This window comes from Camelus ferus, chromosome 2 (genome assembly GCF_009834535.1).
Source record: "Camelus ferus isolate YT-003-E chromosome 2, BCGSAC_Cfer_1.0, whole genome shotgun sequence".
Classification (NCBI taxonomy): domain Eukaryota; kingdom Metazoa; phylum Chordata; class Mammalia; order Artiodactyla; family Camelidae; genus Camelus; species Camelus ferus.
The window spans coordinates 117,848,312-117,865,782 of record NC_045697.1 but is presented as its reverse complement, the minus strand read 5'-3'; the positions used below and the strand labels follow the sequence as shown (position 1 = coordinate 117,865,782).

At 37.1% G+C, this 17,471-nt stretch overlaps 1 protein-coding gene across 4 annotated transcripts in view; it reads right to left on the bottom strand.

The window, feature by feature from the left end:
- PDGFC (platelet derived growth factor C) overlaps nucleotides 1–17,471 on the bottom strand; it is a 187,893-nt gene that overhangs the window by 78,206 nt on the left and 92,216 nt on the right. For 3 of the 4 annotated variants that reach the window (XM_032466172.1, XM_032466164.1, XM_032466191.1), the window contains exon 2: nucleotides 1,387–1,582. In XM_032466172.1, the coding sequence (XP_032322063.1) occupies nucleotides 1,387–1,582 (196 nt within the window). Of the gene's footprint in view, nucleotides 1–1,386; nucleotides 1,583–12,409; nucleotides 12,471–17,471 lie in introns of all 4 variants that reach the window. The other variant, XM_032466183.1, reaches the window with a different exon arrangement.

The window sequence follows — 17,471 nt, the reverse complement described above, 5'->3', positions numbered from 1 at the left end:
GGGGAGGGCAAAATCTCAGACCCTTGGCAATTTTGACAGGATTATGTGACCCTCCGTATGACAAGAAGGCAAGAGCTGCGGTTTAACGTGGTGATAAACTATCTACAGCACTGTGGGGAAAACGGATTTGAAAATCAGTTTAGTTAGAAACCATGAATGAGACTTCACGCTGCTCACTTGGCTTCTCTGGCCCCTGTGTCCTCACCTATAAAATGAAGGGCTGGAAAACACCATCTCTAACAACAGCTAGGACAACGTCTAGTTCTCAAAGGCTAAGGTTACACATGTAAGGGAAAAAATAACCTGAGCTGCAGAGCCACAGAAAGAAGAAACTGAAACACAATGTAACTCGCTATATAAATGGTCAGGATACAAATTATGGTGACAGCAAGTATAAAGTTTATTTCATCTGGACTAAAATATTTATCTGTAATACACCGTAAAGCGAAAATTCTCTTTGAACTTGTATACCAAAGAGAAAATAAAGAACCCTGCAGAGAAGCTCAGGGAAAATATTTGCATGATACACAAATGCCACTGAAGTCAAAGTCTCCCATGAGACCGCCCAACCTTGACAAGTGTATGCACACAGGGTTTACGGAGTAGTATTTGTATGCCATGCGGCAGGTGGTCCTTTGCCCGGGTGAAATGCTCTAGCTGACTTTGGTTCGTGAGCACTTCTAGGAGAATTACGGTGAATTTCTACCTGGCCAACTGGAATGTCAGCTGACATTCCTAAATCTGCTTTCAGAACGTGTGTTTCTTCCTTGTGATGAAATATTCAAACTTCTTCGTCCTGTATGTGTATTTATCTATATGTGTACCTGTGGGTACTCTAAGTATCCATGCATACTGCTTTTTCTTTTAATAATTTACTATCTGTTTTATTGAATTGGTTATGAGGAAGCTCAAACGTAAAATTGTGGGCACTAACGGTAACTCTGGCACACTGCATCCCTTTACGTGGCTTTTTAATTCTCTATTCCTTATTTTTTTTAATTAATTAATTTACTTATTTTGACTTTTTCTTTGGGGGGGAGGTAATTAGGTTTATTTATTTACATGTATATTTTAATGGAGGTACTGGGGATTGAACCTCGTGCATGCTATGCTAAGCAGACACTCTACCACTGAGCTATACCCTCCCCCCTCTATTCCTTATTTTAAATTGTTTTACTCTATATGTATTTTTGACCACACATCACCTCAAATTATTTTCGGAAGTAGACAGAAACATACCATAAACAAGGCTGTAAATTTCTTGGCTCATCAGAAAAATATAACAGAACAAAAGATGGCATTGAAAATCACATCATCAAAGTGAAGCAACTGGAAAGACTGTAAGAGTTGTTACACTCTGCGGGCATTTCGAGTGTGATAACTTACTTGCATATGTCATCTTCTGGGTCTTCGAGCCCAAATCTTTCATCAAATGTGAGCTGTATCCACACATTTTCCTCTACTGCTACTAATCTCCACACCAAGACCATATTTCTCGGGTAAGTATGAGGGAACCTCGGACTGTGAATACTTCCATTAGTAGACACAGTAATAATTCGCTCATGCTGGGGATCTTGTACTCCTAAAAGTAAAAACACAGGCATGAACACACACTTAGACATTTTAAAAATTATGGGTTTCAAACTAACTTCTGAAAAAAGTTATCCAATACAAGCCCCAAGTTTCATATGAACCATAATTACCAGATGATCCCAACCTTTAAATGACCTTGAAAAAAGAAATGGGATCAAAATAATGGTCTCAATTCCTTGTTGTAAGGGAACTATCAGCACTCTGTGAAGATACTAAATTATAAGAAATGCTGCAGGACTTCTCAGTGACTTTAAAAAGCTCAAATGAATTTTAAATTTCTAAGAGGAGACTACAGTATAAAATAGCTTCCAAGTTTATTAGACACGGCAACCTTCTGCTCTGCAAAATGCTAAACTACATTGTTAACAACTTCATGTTAATGATCTCTCTCTTTTGATTAGATTGTTGGGGAGAGATGAGGGGAAGGGTGAATTGGTATTGTTGAAAGAAAAGTGTTCATATATCCAGCCACTTAAGAGTTAATGAGACAAAACATGGAAAATGAGCAGCTTTTTATCTGCACAAAGAAAATCCAAGAAGTAAGAGAGTTACACTCTCTCAGGCCATGAAAATCCAATCCATTTAAGTATGCTAAATTCCATTTAAAAAAAGTTTTAAACAATCTTTTACTCAATCTCTAAAACAATTTAAAAGTCCTAAACCAGACGTTGAAGACAGGTGCACGGTATAATTCCCAATGGGGCCTTTTTTTTGGTGCAACTTTCATATACTTGTAATGTTGGGACAACAATTTTAAATTCTACGAGTACCTCTTTGGTTGTCATGATTTAGAGATACACTTTATGATAGTGGACGTTGTATTTGCAGTAATTACAGAGAGATAAAGAGTATTGTTTTATATTATATTATAAACACCACTTTTTCCTTTATTTGTCCTTCTCCCAACATCCAGTCTCAATAAACACATAGTTACTTCCAGAAATATGACAGGTTTCTCATTTTATTTTCTCCTTTCAGGCATGTCCCATCAAACTGTGTAATAAAGACTTGTCTAAGGCCTCTTCAGTCATATGACATTTTATACTAAAGTACATTTTTCTTCTCTCTTCTTTTTTCTATTATATTTTTCTGCCTTTTCCTCTTTAATGCTTTCACTCCCACACCCTAATCCCCCCTCACTTTTTATTAAAGTGTAGCTGATTTACAATGTTGTGTTAGTTTCAGGTGTACAGCTAAGGGATTCAATTATTATATATTTATATATATACTTTTTTAGATTCTTTTCCATTATAGGTTATTACAAGACACAGAATATAGCTCCTGGGCCATACAGTAAGTCCTTGTTGTTTATCTCTTTTATACATAGTACTGTGTATCTGTCCAACATAACTGCCTTTTAACCAAAGAATTCCCTAGTGCCCAATTTCCCTACTCATTACTTTAAACTCTGATTTCACACTGAAAATCTCACTTCCCACTCTGGAAGGCAGACTCTAAGTGACCCTGATGTCCCTCACGTGTGTATGACCCCTGCCCAGAGAGGGCAGGAGCTGTGAGGATGGGCTGTAACTCCCCTGATCAGGTGTGTTAACTCTGACTTAATCAAAAGCTAGACTGCAGGGTGGGCCTCGCCTAACAGGTGAGCCCATAATGGAAGTTGGGTTCCTCCTAAACTCACAAATTCACAGTGGGAGAGAGACTCAACAGGAGGGAAAGGCTGTGTTTTTTTGGCCTTGAAAAGAGAAGCAGCCAGGTGCCGAAGGTGTGGGAGCTGAGTGCTAGCAGGAAGGCGGGGACTCCATCCCGAGGCCACAAGAGACATCCGTGACTTGGAAGCAGACTCTTCAGCAGCCTCCAGAAAGGACTCAAGGCTAGATGGCACCATGGTTTCAGTCTTGTAGATACTGAGCAGAAGCCCAGTGGCCCAGGCCAGTGCCTGGACTCCTGAACCCCAGAGCTGCGAGCAAGCAAGGCGTGTTTGATGCTGCTGGTTAGTGGTCCTTTCTTAAATAACAGGAGAGGACTGGCACATCTTACACTATGCACAAAGCTATTTGGACTGCTTGCCCCCAGTCTTCAACAGCAGTTACGGTGATGGTAATGGTGATGACATTTCACTTAGTATTTATGTGACTCAAAATACCTATTTCATAGGGATAGAATCCAATTTAAGAACACTGCTCTAAGAAACTCTGAATTGAAAACACAATGTCAAGGGTCATTCATTAGTTAGAATACGATTAGGGTTAAAGAATATCTGTTTTGATATACATTACTACATATAAAATAGAAAAACAACAAGGACCTCCTGTACGGCACAGGGAATTACATTCAATTTCTTGTAATGAGCTGTAATGGAAAAGAAACTGAAAATGTACACATGTATGTCTATGTATAACTGAATCACTTTGCTGTACACCTGAAACTAACACTGTAAATCAACTACACTTCAATTTTAAAAAAGCAAAAAAATAAAATAAAATAAAATAAAATGAAATGAAATAAAATAAAATAAAATAAAATAAAATAAAATAAAAATATCTGTTTTATTGTTAAAATGCCCAACATGATTTTAACAAGTTGTAGTTATAATTCTTAAAGCAAATTTTTTGTTCTCTTAAATGGCTGTTTCAGCAATGAGTCTGGTAGGTGTTATTTTACAGTGTGAAACTTTTAATTAGGAAGACAAGATAAAGACAAACGTAATTTCCTTTAAATATATTCAGTGCATATTATGTGGAGTATCATCATAGTGGTAAATATGCTTTAAGCACCATGAAATTTTTAAATTAAATAGTTTAATTTCAGATGCGCTCCTCCCAGTGCCTAATCTTGTCCCCAACAATAAGTAACCTGAGCAGAAGCAGGCTCCCTCTTATTGGGTACTATTGTTCAATACAGCCATAGGCAATACTGCCAAATATGAGATGATCAATATTTCTCCTATGCACATCATTTATCACCATGACCTATCTCCTAAGAACACAGTTAAATGAATTCTCCTCTATACTGACAAATTTTTTTAAGAAAACAATGATAATTTACTCCTAAAACTAAATTAATATATTGTCAGTTTTCAAAGAATTCTTTTAAAAATGAGACATTTCCCCACTCTGTAAATAGTAATACAATAATCTACATATTTCAGAGGAGTTTTAAAGCACTAGTTTATATCAAGAGTCCTTCTCATTTTGGCAACTAGCATTTTTAAATGAATTATTTTTTTTCAGTCAGATCTATTAAAATTTACTATTTGCCCCATTCGGTCTCAAAAAGAAAAAAAAAGAGTGCCTTATATCATTCAAGGCCCTCTTTACAAATACAGTAGTGTTTATTCTCTCATATGGAGTCTAGAACACTACATTGCCACTGAAAGACCTGAAGTCTATTTTTATAACTCCAGTCAAAAACACTCATGGCTAAAATGTATATACTTAAATTGAGTTTGCATCTTTTTTTCCTTTATAGTTCACAATTCCATTAAACTATAATTGAACATAATTTAAAGACTGAAAAGCTAGGCCTTAATTGTGGTAAAAGAATTGTAAATGTCCTTTTAAGTTAAATTGCTGCTCCCTCAGATCATCTCAGAATACAGTGAGGTTTGCACCGAATACATATGATTTGCACACGACTGTCAACATTTTATGTAAATCTCAAACAACCAGGCCTTTAATCAAAAAAAAGAAGAAGAAGAAGAAACAACAAACACTAGACTAGGTTCTACCAAGTTAAGACTCTGCATTTATAGTTTGGTTGTTTAAAAAAATCATCTTTTCAAACATACAGCTTTACTGGGGTTTTAGGAATGAGGCAAGTATAGATTTTGTGACTACTTTATGGAACGTTTGCTTTTCCTGTGTCCAATGGACAGCACGCTCAGAGAAAGTGCCAATGCAATAAACCAAGTGCTTGTAGCCAAATCATTATCTACGACACGCTCCTTGCAAATGTCCCCTAAACGGGACTAAGTCTTGTTTTATCTAGATAATCAGATTAGCCATGAAAAATGAAAATGCACATAAACACTAAATTTTTAAAAATTAACATTATACACCATATCATTATTATCCTGCTCAACCCTCCTTAAGGCAAAAGCATTGAAAACTAACGTGAAACAAAAACAGAAAAGGAAAGCATGTAAGATTAACAATGTAAATACTGCAAAACTGTCACCTGTGCACAGACACACACAATTCGGAACAAAGAGACATCACACATCTGTACGTAGTCAGTAAGCGTATCATTAAAATCAGAGCGATTTCGCGATATTTGCCCTGCATTTCATACTGTCGGTCCCTTTCAGGTGCCTTTATTATGAATGAGAGAGGGCAGGGATAAGAGAATCATAAAAAGCAATAAAAATGTAATGATTGAAGAAGTTGTATTATTTAAAAAGATAACATCAAAAAAGAATTTTCTGGGCAAGGTAGAATTTGCTCTGCTCACCACTTTTTTTTTTTTTTTTTTGGTCTGTGATAGTATTTCTTTATCTTAATCTTGCTAGTTTTTATATGGCTATTTCTATTTTCAATCTCATTAACTGTCCATTAACAATTTCACTTTTAACAAAAGTTGATTAAACTCATATGACATATATATACATACACACACATATATACATTTGCATACCTATATATTATATGTATATATGGCTAGTTGCTCTGGCTCCATAAATTGGCACCTTTTTGCCTAGAAAATCCAGAGTAATCTCACCTAATCTTTTTCTGATTTTGTAGAGAAAAGGCATACTTGAATTCCACATGCGAACAAGTCACTCTATATACATTCCAAACTATATACAAGTACCCCATTTTCGTGCTTAATATTCTAAATTCTGACGACGAATATAAAAGTACAATAATATGCTAGACAGAAAACTCAGACTCTAGTTTTGGTTTCATCATTGGCTCAATCTACCATTTCCCATACCTTTAAAACAATGGCAAATTAAAACAAAGACAATCAAAAAAGTTAGTGATGTCTACCGCACACCTTTTACAAATTACAAGAATAAATGTTCGCTGAGGAAAAATAAGAGATTGCCAGATTAAGTAAGCCATAAAAAACAAATATAACAGTTTAAAATATGCCCAACTGAGGATCTTGAATTTATTCCAGAACGTTGTTAATCATTTTACTCCTCAAGGGGGCGAGCAGTCAGAAATCATACATTGAGAACCCATTAAGGTTCATTCTCTGCACGGAGGGCTTGGGACACCAGAAACAAAACAATGCCTTGTCCTCTTAATGGGACAGCTTCTGGGACTCTGATTTAGGATCATTTCTAGACTACGTATACTAGTAAGCATATTCAATTATCAAAACCCACGTCAGAAGAGCCCTTTTTGGGGATGTAATCCTTCATCCTCATTGTGCACATTCTAATCATCACGTATGAGCTGACCTCTCTCTCTTTCCCACCGCACTCTGACCTTCTAGTGAGGCAGAAAAACTTCTGGGGAAGACGGATTTTCATGTCCACACCTGTACCTCGCTTTGTACCTGGCACCTGGCACCTGGCACTGCCTAGTATACACTGGTGCTGTAAAGAAACTTGCTATAGTAGAACACGGCAAAAAAAAAAAAAACCCAGTTTCACATATGATTTCAACATTCCATCTTTCATTCCTAAGCTTCCTCAGACTGTACTTATAAGAATAAGCAGCTTTTACAATGCATATTCTTCTCCAGCTAAAGTCCCTTAATTCAAATTGATATTTTACTCAAAGGTCATGCAACCTATGATTATAAGAGATGAACTTTGAGTAAAATATGTGTATGTTCATCTACATATGTATACATATATTTTTTAGCTGAAGGTGACAGGTTTCAGATTACTCATTACTGAGATTTGCCATTTTCTAAACATAGTAACTTATTTTTAAATAAAACATGTTCTATAATTTTACCAGACTGAGAATGCCACAATTATTGTCATTATTTTAACTCTGAAATATGAATCAGTGCTGATAAAACCTGTGATTTTAGGCAAGACACTTGATATCAGGGTTTTTTTTTTTTTGAAATAAATTAAAGATAACCAGAGGCTGTTTTAAAGTTCAAATGAAGTGGTATTTGTATAAATTAACTACCTTGATAATTACAAATCAGTATTACATGAAGGAGACACTTTGGTCATCATATTCTGTCTAGTTCAAATACAGTGAGGAAGAAAAGTGATTATCAGGTACCAAGTTTTTCTGACAGGAGATTGCTAGGGAAGATAATCAGAATTGTTCAACACGAATACGGAATCCAACTTTCACAAGGATCAAACTGATTAAGCAAGAAGCTGTCATTTTTTGGCAGATATGGCCAATTTCTGATTCCCTCCTACACGCTGACTGAAGAAGGAGGGGAAAAAGATAACTTTGAAGAAATGTTGTCATTTCATTAGCCTGACACTGTAACAGAAAAGAACAAATCTGACTCCTCATTAGCTCTGTTCCTTGGCTCTAACCCTGTGCTCTGTTTCCTGTGCTCAGTCATGCTGGCTCTGCACCTTTTGTAAAAGACTGTTGCTTTAGCCTGAAATATACAGAAGAGCTTATTCTCAAGGCTCTGACCTTTAAGGATATTAACACTTTTGCACTTATATAAAGATAACAAGTTGCAGAACAGAAAATGATGATTGTTTTGTTAGAGGTTTTACAGGGGCATCATGCCCTGACATACATGGACAGCTGCAAGAATGAAGGATTCCAAAAAGTTTGTACAACCAACCACAGCCCCCCCCCCCTTTAGTATAAAAGAAGCCTGAATTCTGACTTGGGGAAGATGGTTCTCCAGAACATTAGTCCCCTATCTTCTCGGTCTGCCAGCTTTCTGAATAAAGTCACTATTCCTTGACCCAACGCCTTGTCTCCTGATTTACTGGCCTGTCATGCAGTGAGCAGAATGAGTTTGGACTCGGTAACAACACTATCTTTTTTAAAAAGGTTTGAATTCTTCTGTGTCTAATAAGAAGTAAAAGAATTCAGCCATTGGCCTCCTATCTAACTATGAGCAACAGCAGGAAATGAGGCCCTGTGTCCAGGGCGTTCACAGCAGACCTTTCACGTGCAGAGAGAGTCTTCACAGTGAGCACCCTCCCAGCTCCCCTCGCCCCCTGTGAAGCACACCCACTTTGACAAAATCCAGAGATACATCTGGAAAGTCAACACGAGTCCATCCCCCTCACTCTATGGGTGGCTCTAATGGGCCAGTCAGAGTGAATCCAATGATTCATTTATTTATTTATTTTTTTCTCAATGGGGATTGGACCATTTTGGGTGCAGACATGAGCTTTAGAACTGCCGTATCCAATAAGCAGTCCTGTTGAATCCGGTCTGATGGAAGAGTCAGTGCCCAGAGGTAGACAGATACACAGTAGAAGAGCCCCTGGGAGCCAGATTCCAGCCCAAACCACACAACAAACTCAGCCCACCTCTGCGCCTCACTTTTACTATTGAAGCCAATGAGAGTTAAGATTTTTATAAATGCAACCAAAATCACTGCATAGTGAACGTGTTTAGGTTTTCCAGGAGTGGCCGTGGTTCCGGCCTGTTATCCTGGTGTGATTATCACTGGTGTTCCCTGTCTGTGCACTTAAATACCTTAACTTTGAGTCATAAAGGACACATCAAGGAAGATCTACAAAATTCTTCTGGTGTTGAGGCGTGAGACAGAGAAAAAGTAACGATTTGACTGTATGGTGTTTGAGCCTTAAGGTAATGGTAAAAATCACCTATTTTGGTTGTATACAATAGGATATAATGTTTTAAAATTACGAAAGCTCAATTATGAGAGGCAAATAGCAATAATCTTTGTACCTATCACCCTGCAGGATGAAAAGCCAAGTATATATACACAGAATCTCCTTAAAGCTTTTGATTGATTCATACCAATTAGTAATGAATATAATTGCCTACCACACATTAGATGCACCACTACAGGGAAACATGTCTGGGCAATGCTATTATTTTTCATTCTGCGTTAAGTTGTGTTACTTCAGATACCACAAGGAGGCCAAAACCAGAATGAACAGAGATAAATAAATTTGGATTAATTCGCTTTACAAAAGAAACATTCACTTTAAAAGTTCAATAGTGATTTCATTTTTCAATACTGAATCAACTGTCTTGTTGAATTAAAACTATTATTTAGTGTAGAAAGTTTACATTAAAAGTTAGGAGCTCTGAAATGTTTTAAGCAGCGAAATGCATTTACATGAGATATTATGACAAAAACTGGCTAACGTGACGAAGCACAAAATCATATTGTATAGCCTATAAACAAACATGCTTATTTAAGAAAAAGATGTATTCAATAGAGAACCTCGTCTGTTTGGAGACCCACGTCTGTCAATTTTCTATCTGTACTGGACATATAATTTATAACATTCAGATGGAGTTTACCAGCAATTTCATCAAGAGTAATAATCATGAAAAGGTAATCAAATACAAACTTCCTCTGTCAAAAAAGGCAAATAAGGCCATTCGTTCATGAGCTCAGGGAATATTTAAAATATTTAAAATTCTCTTTTAGGGTAAGGTCTGCATTAGGCTAAGGAAATGATTCCTAAGAAACGATCAAATAGGAATGCATTTATTTCCATCTTATTATATTTAGCAGTCATTAACACTGAAAAGTCAGATTCTCTACTTATATTTAGGATTTTATGTTCCAAGGTGAATGCATATAACTTATATGTAATGAGCCTATGAATTTCTTACGAGTAACATCCAAAGGCAGGCAAAATAATAAATTTGGTCACTTCTATACAGATCATGTCCTCCCATCTGATGTTCGGAATGCTGTCAATTACTGATAAAGGGTTTGTAGTTCCATAAGCAATATTTGAGATTTATCAGTTATATGTGTAGCAAGATCTTTGGTTTCTGGAGTAATTCCACACCAAGAGAGCAGGAATAAATGCAGCACACTTACACTGGACAGGACTGCCTTTCACAGGCTAAGTTCAAACCAACTTAACACTCATGAATATCCACACCATTCTGCCTGCACGCAAACGTCACCTCCCCACCCCACACTCCACGTTCAACAACCCTCGTCAATCTTAAAGAGAAGTTAAAATGCGATTAAAATATAAACGTGAGGCTTTTCAAAGACATGAGAGTCATAAATTAGTAACAAAACACATAATTTTGGTGGGAAAATAGATCAGTTAAATTATATTTCTCAAAGCAAACACAGTTTTCATCATGATCCTGAGAATACCTAAGCATGCCAAGCTATCTCCTGTCAGCTTCCTTTATTTTATCATCCCGTGGGTCTATTATTAAAAAATAAATAAACATACACATGAAGATATTGTGTAACTGTCTTGAATATAACCATTAGCAGAATTCTTCAGCCACAGCTAGTCTTAGGATGGTAGTTTAAGAAACAAACCAAAGATCCAGAAGTAAGTGGTCTAAAAAGAGGAGCTGAAACAGAGGACAGGACAGATTCCAGAAGATAAGTCTTTGAATTTTTAGTAAAAATTCAAAATAGGGACTGGACTGGACTTGACCAAGTCCACCAGAAAGAAGTTCCATTTGTGAGGAGACATGATTCTCTAACACCTCATTAGCACTAGTTCCTTCAACATTATCCAAAAATATCTACTCCCCTCTCTTCTGACCCCTAGGAAGACTTTGAGGACACATCTGGCAGATGGGACGTTGTCAGATGCCACAAGATTTAAGAATCCTTCTTTATGGTATTTGCACTGTCAATGTGAGTTTAATCCCCCGGCCAGCAAAGGGACCTGCTGCATCCGTGGCCTCCCATCACGAGAACACACCTGTCTGAACAGAGTATTTCCTTGAAAACTCATGGCCGTACAGTCCAAGTTTGAAGTTGGAGACTCTCCACCCATGTTCCCTGTAAGTGCATCCATTCCTGTCCTGAAAAAAATGGAACATTGTCCAAAGTATGGAGCAAAGATGCAGAAATGCAAGCCCAGGGGGCAAGGACAAGCCGAGAAAACTCACAGAGGAGGAAGTACCAATTATATTTAATTCAATTACAGCAAGTGTAGTAATACTAATAACGTGGCGGTTATATTCTCAAGCTGAGATAACAGGTTTTTAAGAAAGCTATGCCTAACAGAAGCCCTAAGAACAACTAACCATTTAAACGACACGATTTAAATTTCCAGAGATCTATTCCAGCACCACCACACACACCATCAAAATACTTATTTTATAACAACTAGTGGTCAGGCTTTAAAATCTGATCGCCCTGTGGTAATCCTGTGAAAAGTCAACCCAAACAAAGGATCCATGATGGGCAAGCAAAACATCAAACCAAACCAACAAACAAAACTCACAAAACCTGATATAAATATGTAGTAAGCCTTTTACTCAGTAATTAACAAGGTCCTTTTATTCAGTATTTTCCTCCAAAGAAAATAAATAGATGTGAAAGAGGGGAAAAAAAGTCTAAAAACACCAGAATAATCAATTACACTTTGCAAAACATACTTCTAGCCCCTCGCTACTCCGTAACAGTCCAAATAATATGCCAGATCTTTGACTTATCAGACAATACAGAAATGAGACCAGAGGCGTTTCAGCAAGCACACTGCAGTCTGAAGACCATGAGGAATATGACAACAGTACTGGAACACTGGCAAGCTAGGCGGAAACTTAGAAGCACAAGGACAGAAAAGAGTCCCACTAAGAAAGGAGGGTATTCAAGCCTACACTTGTTCCTGTTGAAGAATCAGCAAAGAGTGTCAGTCCACCTAAAACGTTCTCTTCTTTACTAGGGTTCACTGGACAAACCTTAATCATGTGAGATTATCTTAGAGTGTGGGAGAACAGGCTAAAAATGTAGAGTAAATAAAAACACATGTTTCGCTTACCTTTTAAATGTTCTTTCTCCTCTTTTCTATGCCAGTCCAGATGCTTGAGAATAGTTCCTCCCTGCCAGTAGACAGAGATAGTAAAATTGAGTCTTTTGGTGACCTCAAATCCCAATCTAGGTGGTTCAGAATCTTCAATGGCAGATTTTGGAAGTAAAAATAATTTGAATGATTGAAAAGACACAAAAAGCCTGTAATAATTCCTATCTGAGTCAGTCAAATGAACTTTTCTTTGTGGTCATTTGTACGAATCTATAAGGGAGAGGGTCTTGGCTGGCATAGAAAAAAAAATAAAAGAAAGAGCATTATTTGTAGGCTGTGTTCCCTTGATGCCTCATTCTTTCCAAATCTCGCTCATCTACTCAACTCACATTTATAGACGAGCCACTCAAAATTGCAGGTCACTGACCAGATGTTTCCTTATCCACTAGCTATTTACTATTTTTAACAACCCTGTGAGATAGTCATCATTATCCCCTAATATCTTGCTCATGAATTATATTTTTAAAAGTTCCAAATGGTGAGCTGACTCTTGCTTGCTGAGTTTTTTCTGCAGTCCATACGCTGTTCGGTGAATGGCTTCTTAGATTTCGGCAGAATTAGTATCTTCTTCCTGGAAACTCGTTTGCTATTGGTAAAAACTGTTTTTGCTTGCTTTTGTTTCAAATTAACACAGGTCCTCTAGCAGCTTTTCAGGAAGAAGTGCAAAAAGCTAAGATGCAACCATTTGATAGAGATTAAATGGTACCATCTGAAATAAAACAGAGTCCCGGAGTAGCACTCCATGGAAACTGCTTCCTTTGAGAAATTGCTCACTTAAGATCAAATTCCTAAGGATACTAACATTTGTGATTACTGGTGTAACAACAAAGAACAAATCTGACTCTGTATGAGATCTGTTCCTTTGGCTCTAACCCTGGGCTCTGTTTCCTGGGCTCAGTTATGCTGGTTCTGGTACCTTTTGTAAAAGGATGTTGCCTAGATCCTGAAATAGACAGGAGAGCTCATTCTTGGGGCTCTGACCTTTAAGGGTGTAACATTTTTCCTTTCATATACAGATAACAAGTTGCAGAACAGAGAATAACATGTGTCTTACTGGAGGTTTATAGGGACATTATGACCTGATCTACAGGGACAGGTGAAAGAACAAAGGATTCTGACACCAAGAAGTTTGCAACAACCAACCACACCCCCTCCCCTTTTAGTGTAAAAGTAGCCTGAATTCTGACTTGGGGAAGATGGTTCTCCAGGACATTCGTCCCCCATCTTCTAGGTCGGCCAGCTTTCTGAATAAAGTCATTATTCCTTGCCCCAACAAACACCTCATCTCCCGATTTACTGGCCTGTCGTGTGGCAAGCAGGACGAGTTTGGACTCAGTAACACTAGCAATGACTTACAAAAAGAATAAAATTATTATCATTCTCCAAGCTCATAGAAGGATGTGTAAGTACCTCTTAAAGATGATAAGCAAATTGTAAGAGCTTGAATTCAAAATTGAATGGAATATTGATGAAATTTCGCAGTAATTGGTTCCATTTTTCTCACTTAGTTTAGGAAAGCCATTGAAATTTTAATACGATGGATTCTATCCCTTTTCCTAATCACAAGTCAAGTCTAGGTTTCAATAATCCTTGTCGTCATGGTCTGTGCCTTGATTTCAACATACCATACTTTGGGAAAATAAAACTACCACACAAGAGTAACACCATTGTGTCCAAGGATGAGTGACTAAAATAAACCTACTCTCATTTCTATATTCACCTTAGTCATCCTGCCCAAATGAATACACTAATATTTATATACCTCTTCATAGTTCTTACAGTGATTTTCAGATTACAAAACATTTTCTTAACACAGGTTTTTCCCAGCTCTCACAACCACCTTCAAGACCAAATGCATTATGCAAACTTCATTACTGTAAAAATAGGGTTGGTTGTCACAGTTAGATGACCCTATAACTTCCTGTCCAAACCAACACACATCTGAGAATGAAAGAGGGTGGTATTTTCAATTGTGTCAGGACAAAGACAAACCATGATGGTCCCCAGAAAACCTGGATGTAGGGTGACCCCAATGACCAATGACAATGTTAACCTTCAGTCCAGGTCTTTTGAGTCTAAATCCTACTCTTTTCCTGAGACATCACATTACTCCATGAAATCTTTCAACCTAAACATCTGAGTGATGAATTCTTCAGTGTCTGTTTCCCTGGTAGCCTCCTTACCCAACTCAGCACACCCACACCGAGGAGAACTTTTCCTTTGTTTTCATAAAACTTGGTAATACCTATTACTTTCACAGTGCTTTACTTCAAGGTAGGTGCAAACAACAGCAGCAAAAATAACAATCCTACACTGAGATTTACGTCAGAGAATGTTTTGCCTATGTTTTCTTCTAAGATGTTTACAGTGTCTTGTCTTACATTTAAGTCTTTAAGCCATTTTGAATTTATTTTTGTCTATACTGTGAGGGAGTAGTCTAACTTCATTGATTTACATGCTGCTGTCTAGTTTTCCCAGCACCACTTGCTGAAGAGATTGCCTTTACTCCACTGTATGTTCTTGCCTCCTTTCGCGGGGTGGGGGAAGGGGCTGGGAAGGGATACATTGGGATTCGAGAATAAATTCAAAATTTGCAGATACTAACCACTATATATTAAATAGATGAACAAGTTCATACTGTACACCACAGAGAACTATGTTCAATATCTTTTAGTAACTTACAGTATCAAATGATATGAAAACAAACACATACATGTTCATGTATGACGGAAGCACTGTGCTGTACACCAGAAATTGACACAACATGGTAAACTGACGATACTTCAATAAAAATACAAAAGAATAATCCTAGTAACTTTTTTCTGTTTAACCACTTTTTAATGGGTTATTTGTGGGGTGTTTCTAATCCTACCAATGAAGTGGGAGACATTTTCACCAATTATTATTCATTTGGTGGATTCTGGCTTCATGCCACTGCTTGGCATAGGAGAGTTGCTATTAATTGTACTTCTAACTGTAAATATTCTTCCAGAATTTGGTACTCTTTTACAAATGACAAATTCCACATTAATTTAGAGAAGATAAGAGCATTTAAAAGATCCATTATCATTACGGTTAAAAAGTACAGAAAAATGAAGCTATACTAAAAGCAAAAACTGTTTATCTTTCACAATGAACATAGTCTCACATGCATATTCATTTATTTACTGGATTACGTAGTTTTTAAAGTATCTGTGTGATTTAATTACTAAACTCTTAAAGGATCCTGGACTTTGCTGAGGGAGTTGTTTTATTTTCATTGTTTTTTGACTAATGTAACCCCCAAAGCATAACAGAGCACCTCACCCACCATAGATAATTAATAAACAAATATTTGTCGACTGGCTGAACGACGTAGGAGTAAAGCCCACATTTCACCTGCAGACACATTTATAAAGAAAATTTAGTGGGTAAAGAGAATGGCATGTGGATCGACTTCCAGCCCACCGCTGCTTTCTGAGGACAACTCGCCTAAAAGGAATTGATCCAAGTCCCTCACTATATTATAAGCAAAGACACCAGCACCCTCTTGCGATGCCATCAAATCTGTTTCTGTGGAACTGAGTTGTACTAAATTCATATTTGGAATGACTTCACCATCCCTTTGAGATCCCTAAAATAAAACTGAAGGCAACTGCAAGATTTCATCCAAAGAGCTGATCACATTCAGGGAAGAAGCTATTTTTCCCTTTCTGAAATCAAAAGTCAAGTACTTGTTTTAAAAAAAGAATCCCCATTCTCTTGGTCAGACTTGAGAATCACACATATATCCATTTTAAACAAGGAGAATTTTGAGATTTTCGTCTCACAATTCCCTTTCTTACCACAATTCCAAGATCGAGACTTGTTTTAGTTAGCCCAGATCTTAATTTTTCTGTGCCAGAAGAGAGGTATGACAGGCAGTGTGCAGACCTGACTGTGAGTATTATGGTATGGTAGAAGGATCCAGTAGCACCATTATGGTGGAGAGCACGCTGTGGGACGGTCTGGGCAGAAGAATATAATAACGTAGGAAGCTCATGAGACAAAACAAACCTTGACATGATTTGCTCAAAATGCCTATAATTCTCTGTTCCTTTATAATAGCTCCAATTATAAAACCAGGCTTCAGAATTCCTCAAGTAGGTTAAACTTCTGAACCAAGTATAACAAGAGCTACTTTTTTAAAAAAACCTTGTAAACCAATCACTTGAGAAAGTTCTGAGAATCTGATGAAAGGCAGGAGTGTTCAAGCCAGAAAATTATATCTCTCAATACAGACTCTCATAGTTTTCACACAATGGCATACAATTTCACAGGACTCACCCAGCCCCAAGAAAGTATCCAGGAACCCTTTTACCTATGAATAGTCAAGGTTAAGAACGCTCTACTCAAAAATAACATGCCCGTCAGAAAGCCAAACAAACTCAGTACCTGTTTGGTAAGACAACATCAGTGTAAAAGAGTAACCAATTTAGCAATTAGGGATGAAAAAAAAATCGGGGGGAGGGTAGAGCTCAGTGGTAGAGTGTGCACTTAGCATGCACGAGGTCCTGGGTTCAATCTCCAGTACCTCCATTAAAAATGAATAAATAAACCTAATTACCACCCCCCAAAAAGGAAAAAACACAAAAATATAACAGTGCTATATATATATATATATATATAATATATGTAACTATGTTTTTTTACTCAATAATTGTAACTGAAATGGTTTTCTCTTGACCAATATACATTCAGTAGTTTCTTTCTTTAGTCAGCATGGTACAGAAAATTTATGGGAAAATAGTGCACAGTAAGTATCTTCTAAATTATCATTGGATTCAGGCTCATATAATGCTCTGGAATCACCATTAGTTTCTACTCATCATTGCAGAGTGTAAGCAGGATGGAGAAGACAATTAGTAACTGTGATCTCCTTAATTTTTCACTTTATCCCTTCTCCATAAAAAGTCCAGTAGAATATAGTATTTATACTATTAAAGTCCAGTATAATAAAAATCCTAAAAGGGGATTCAATTATAATGACAAAAATGTCTTC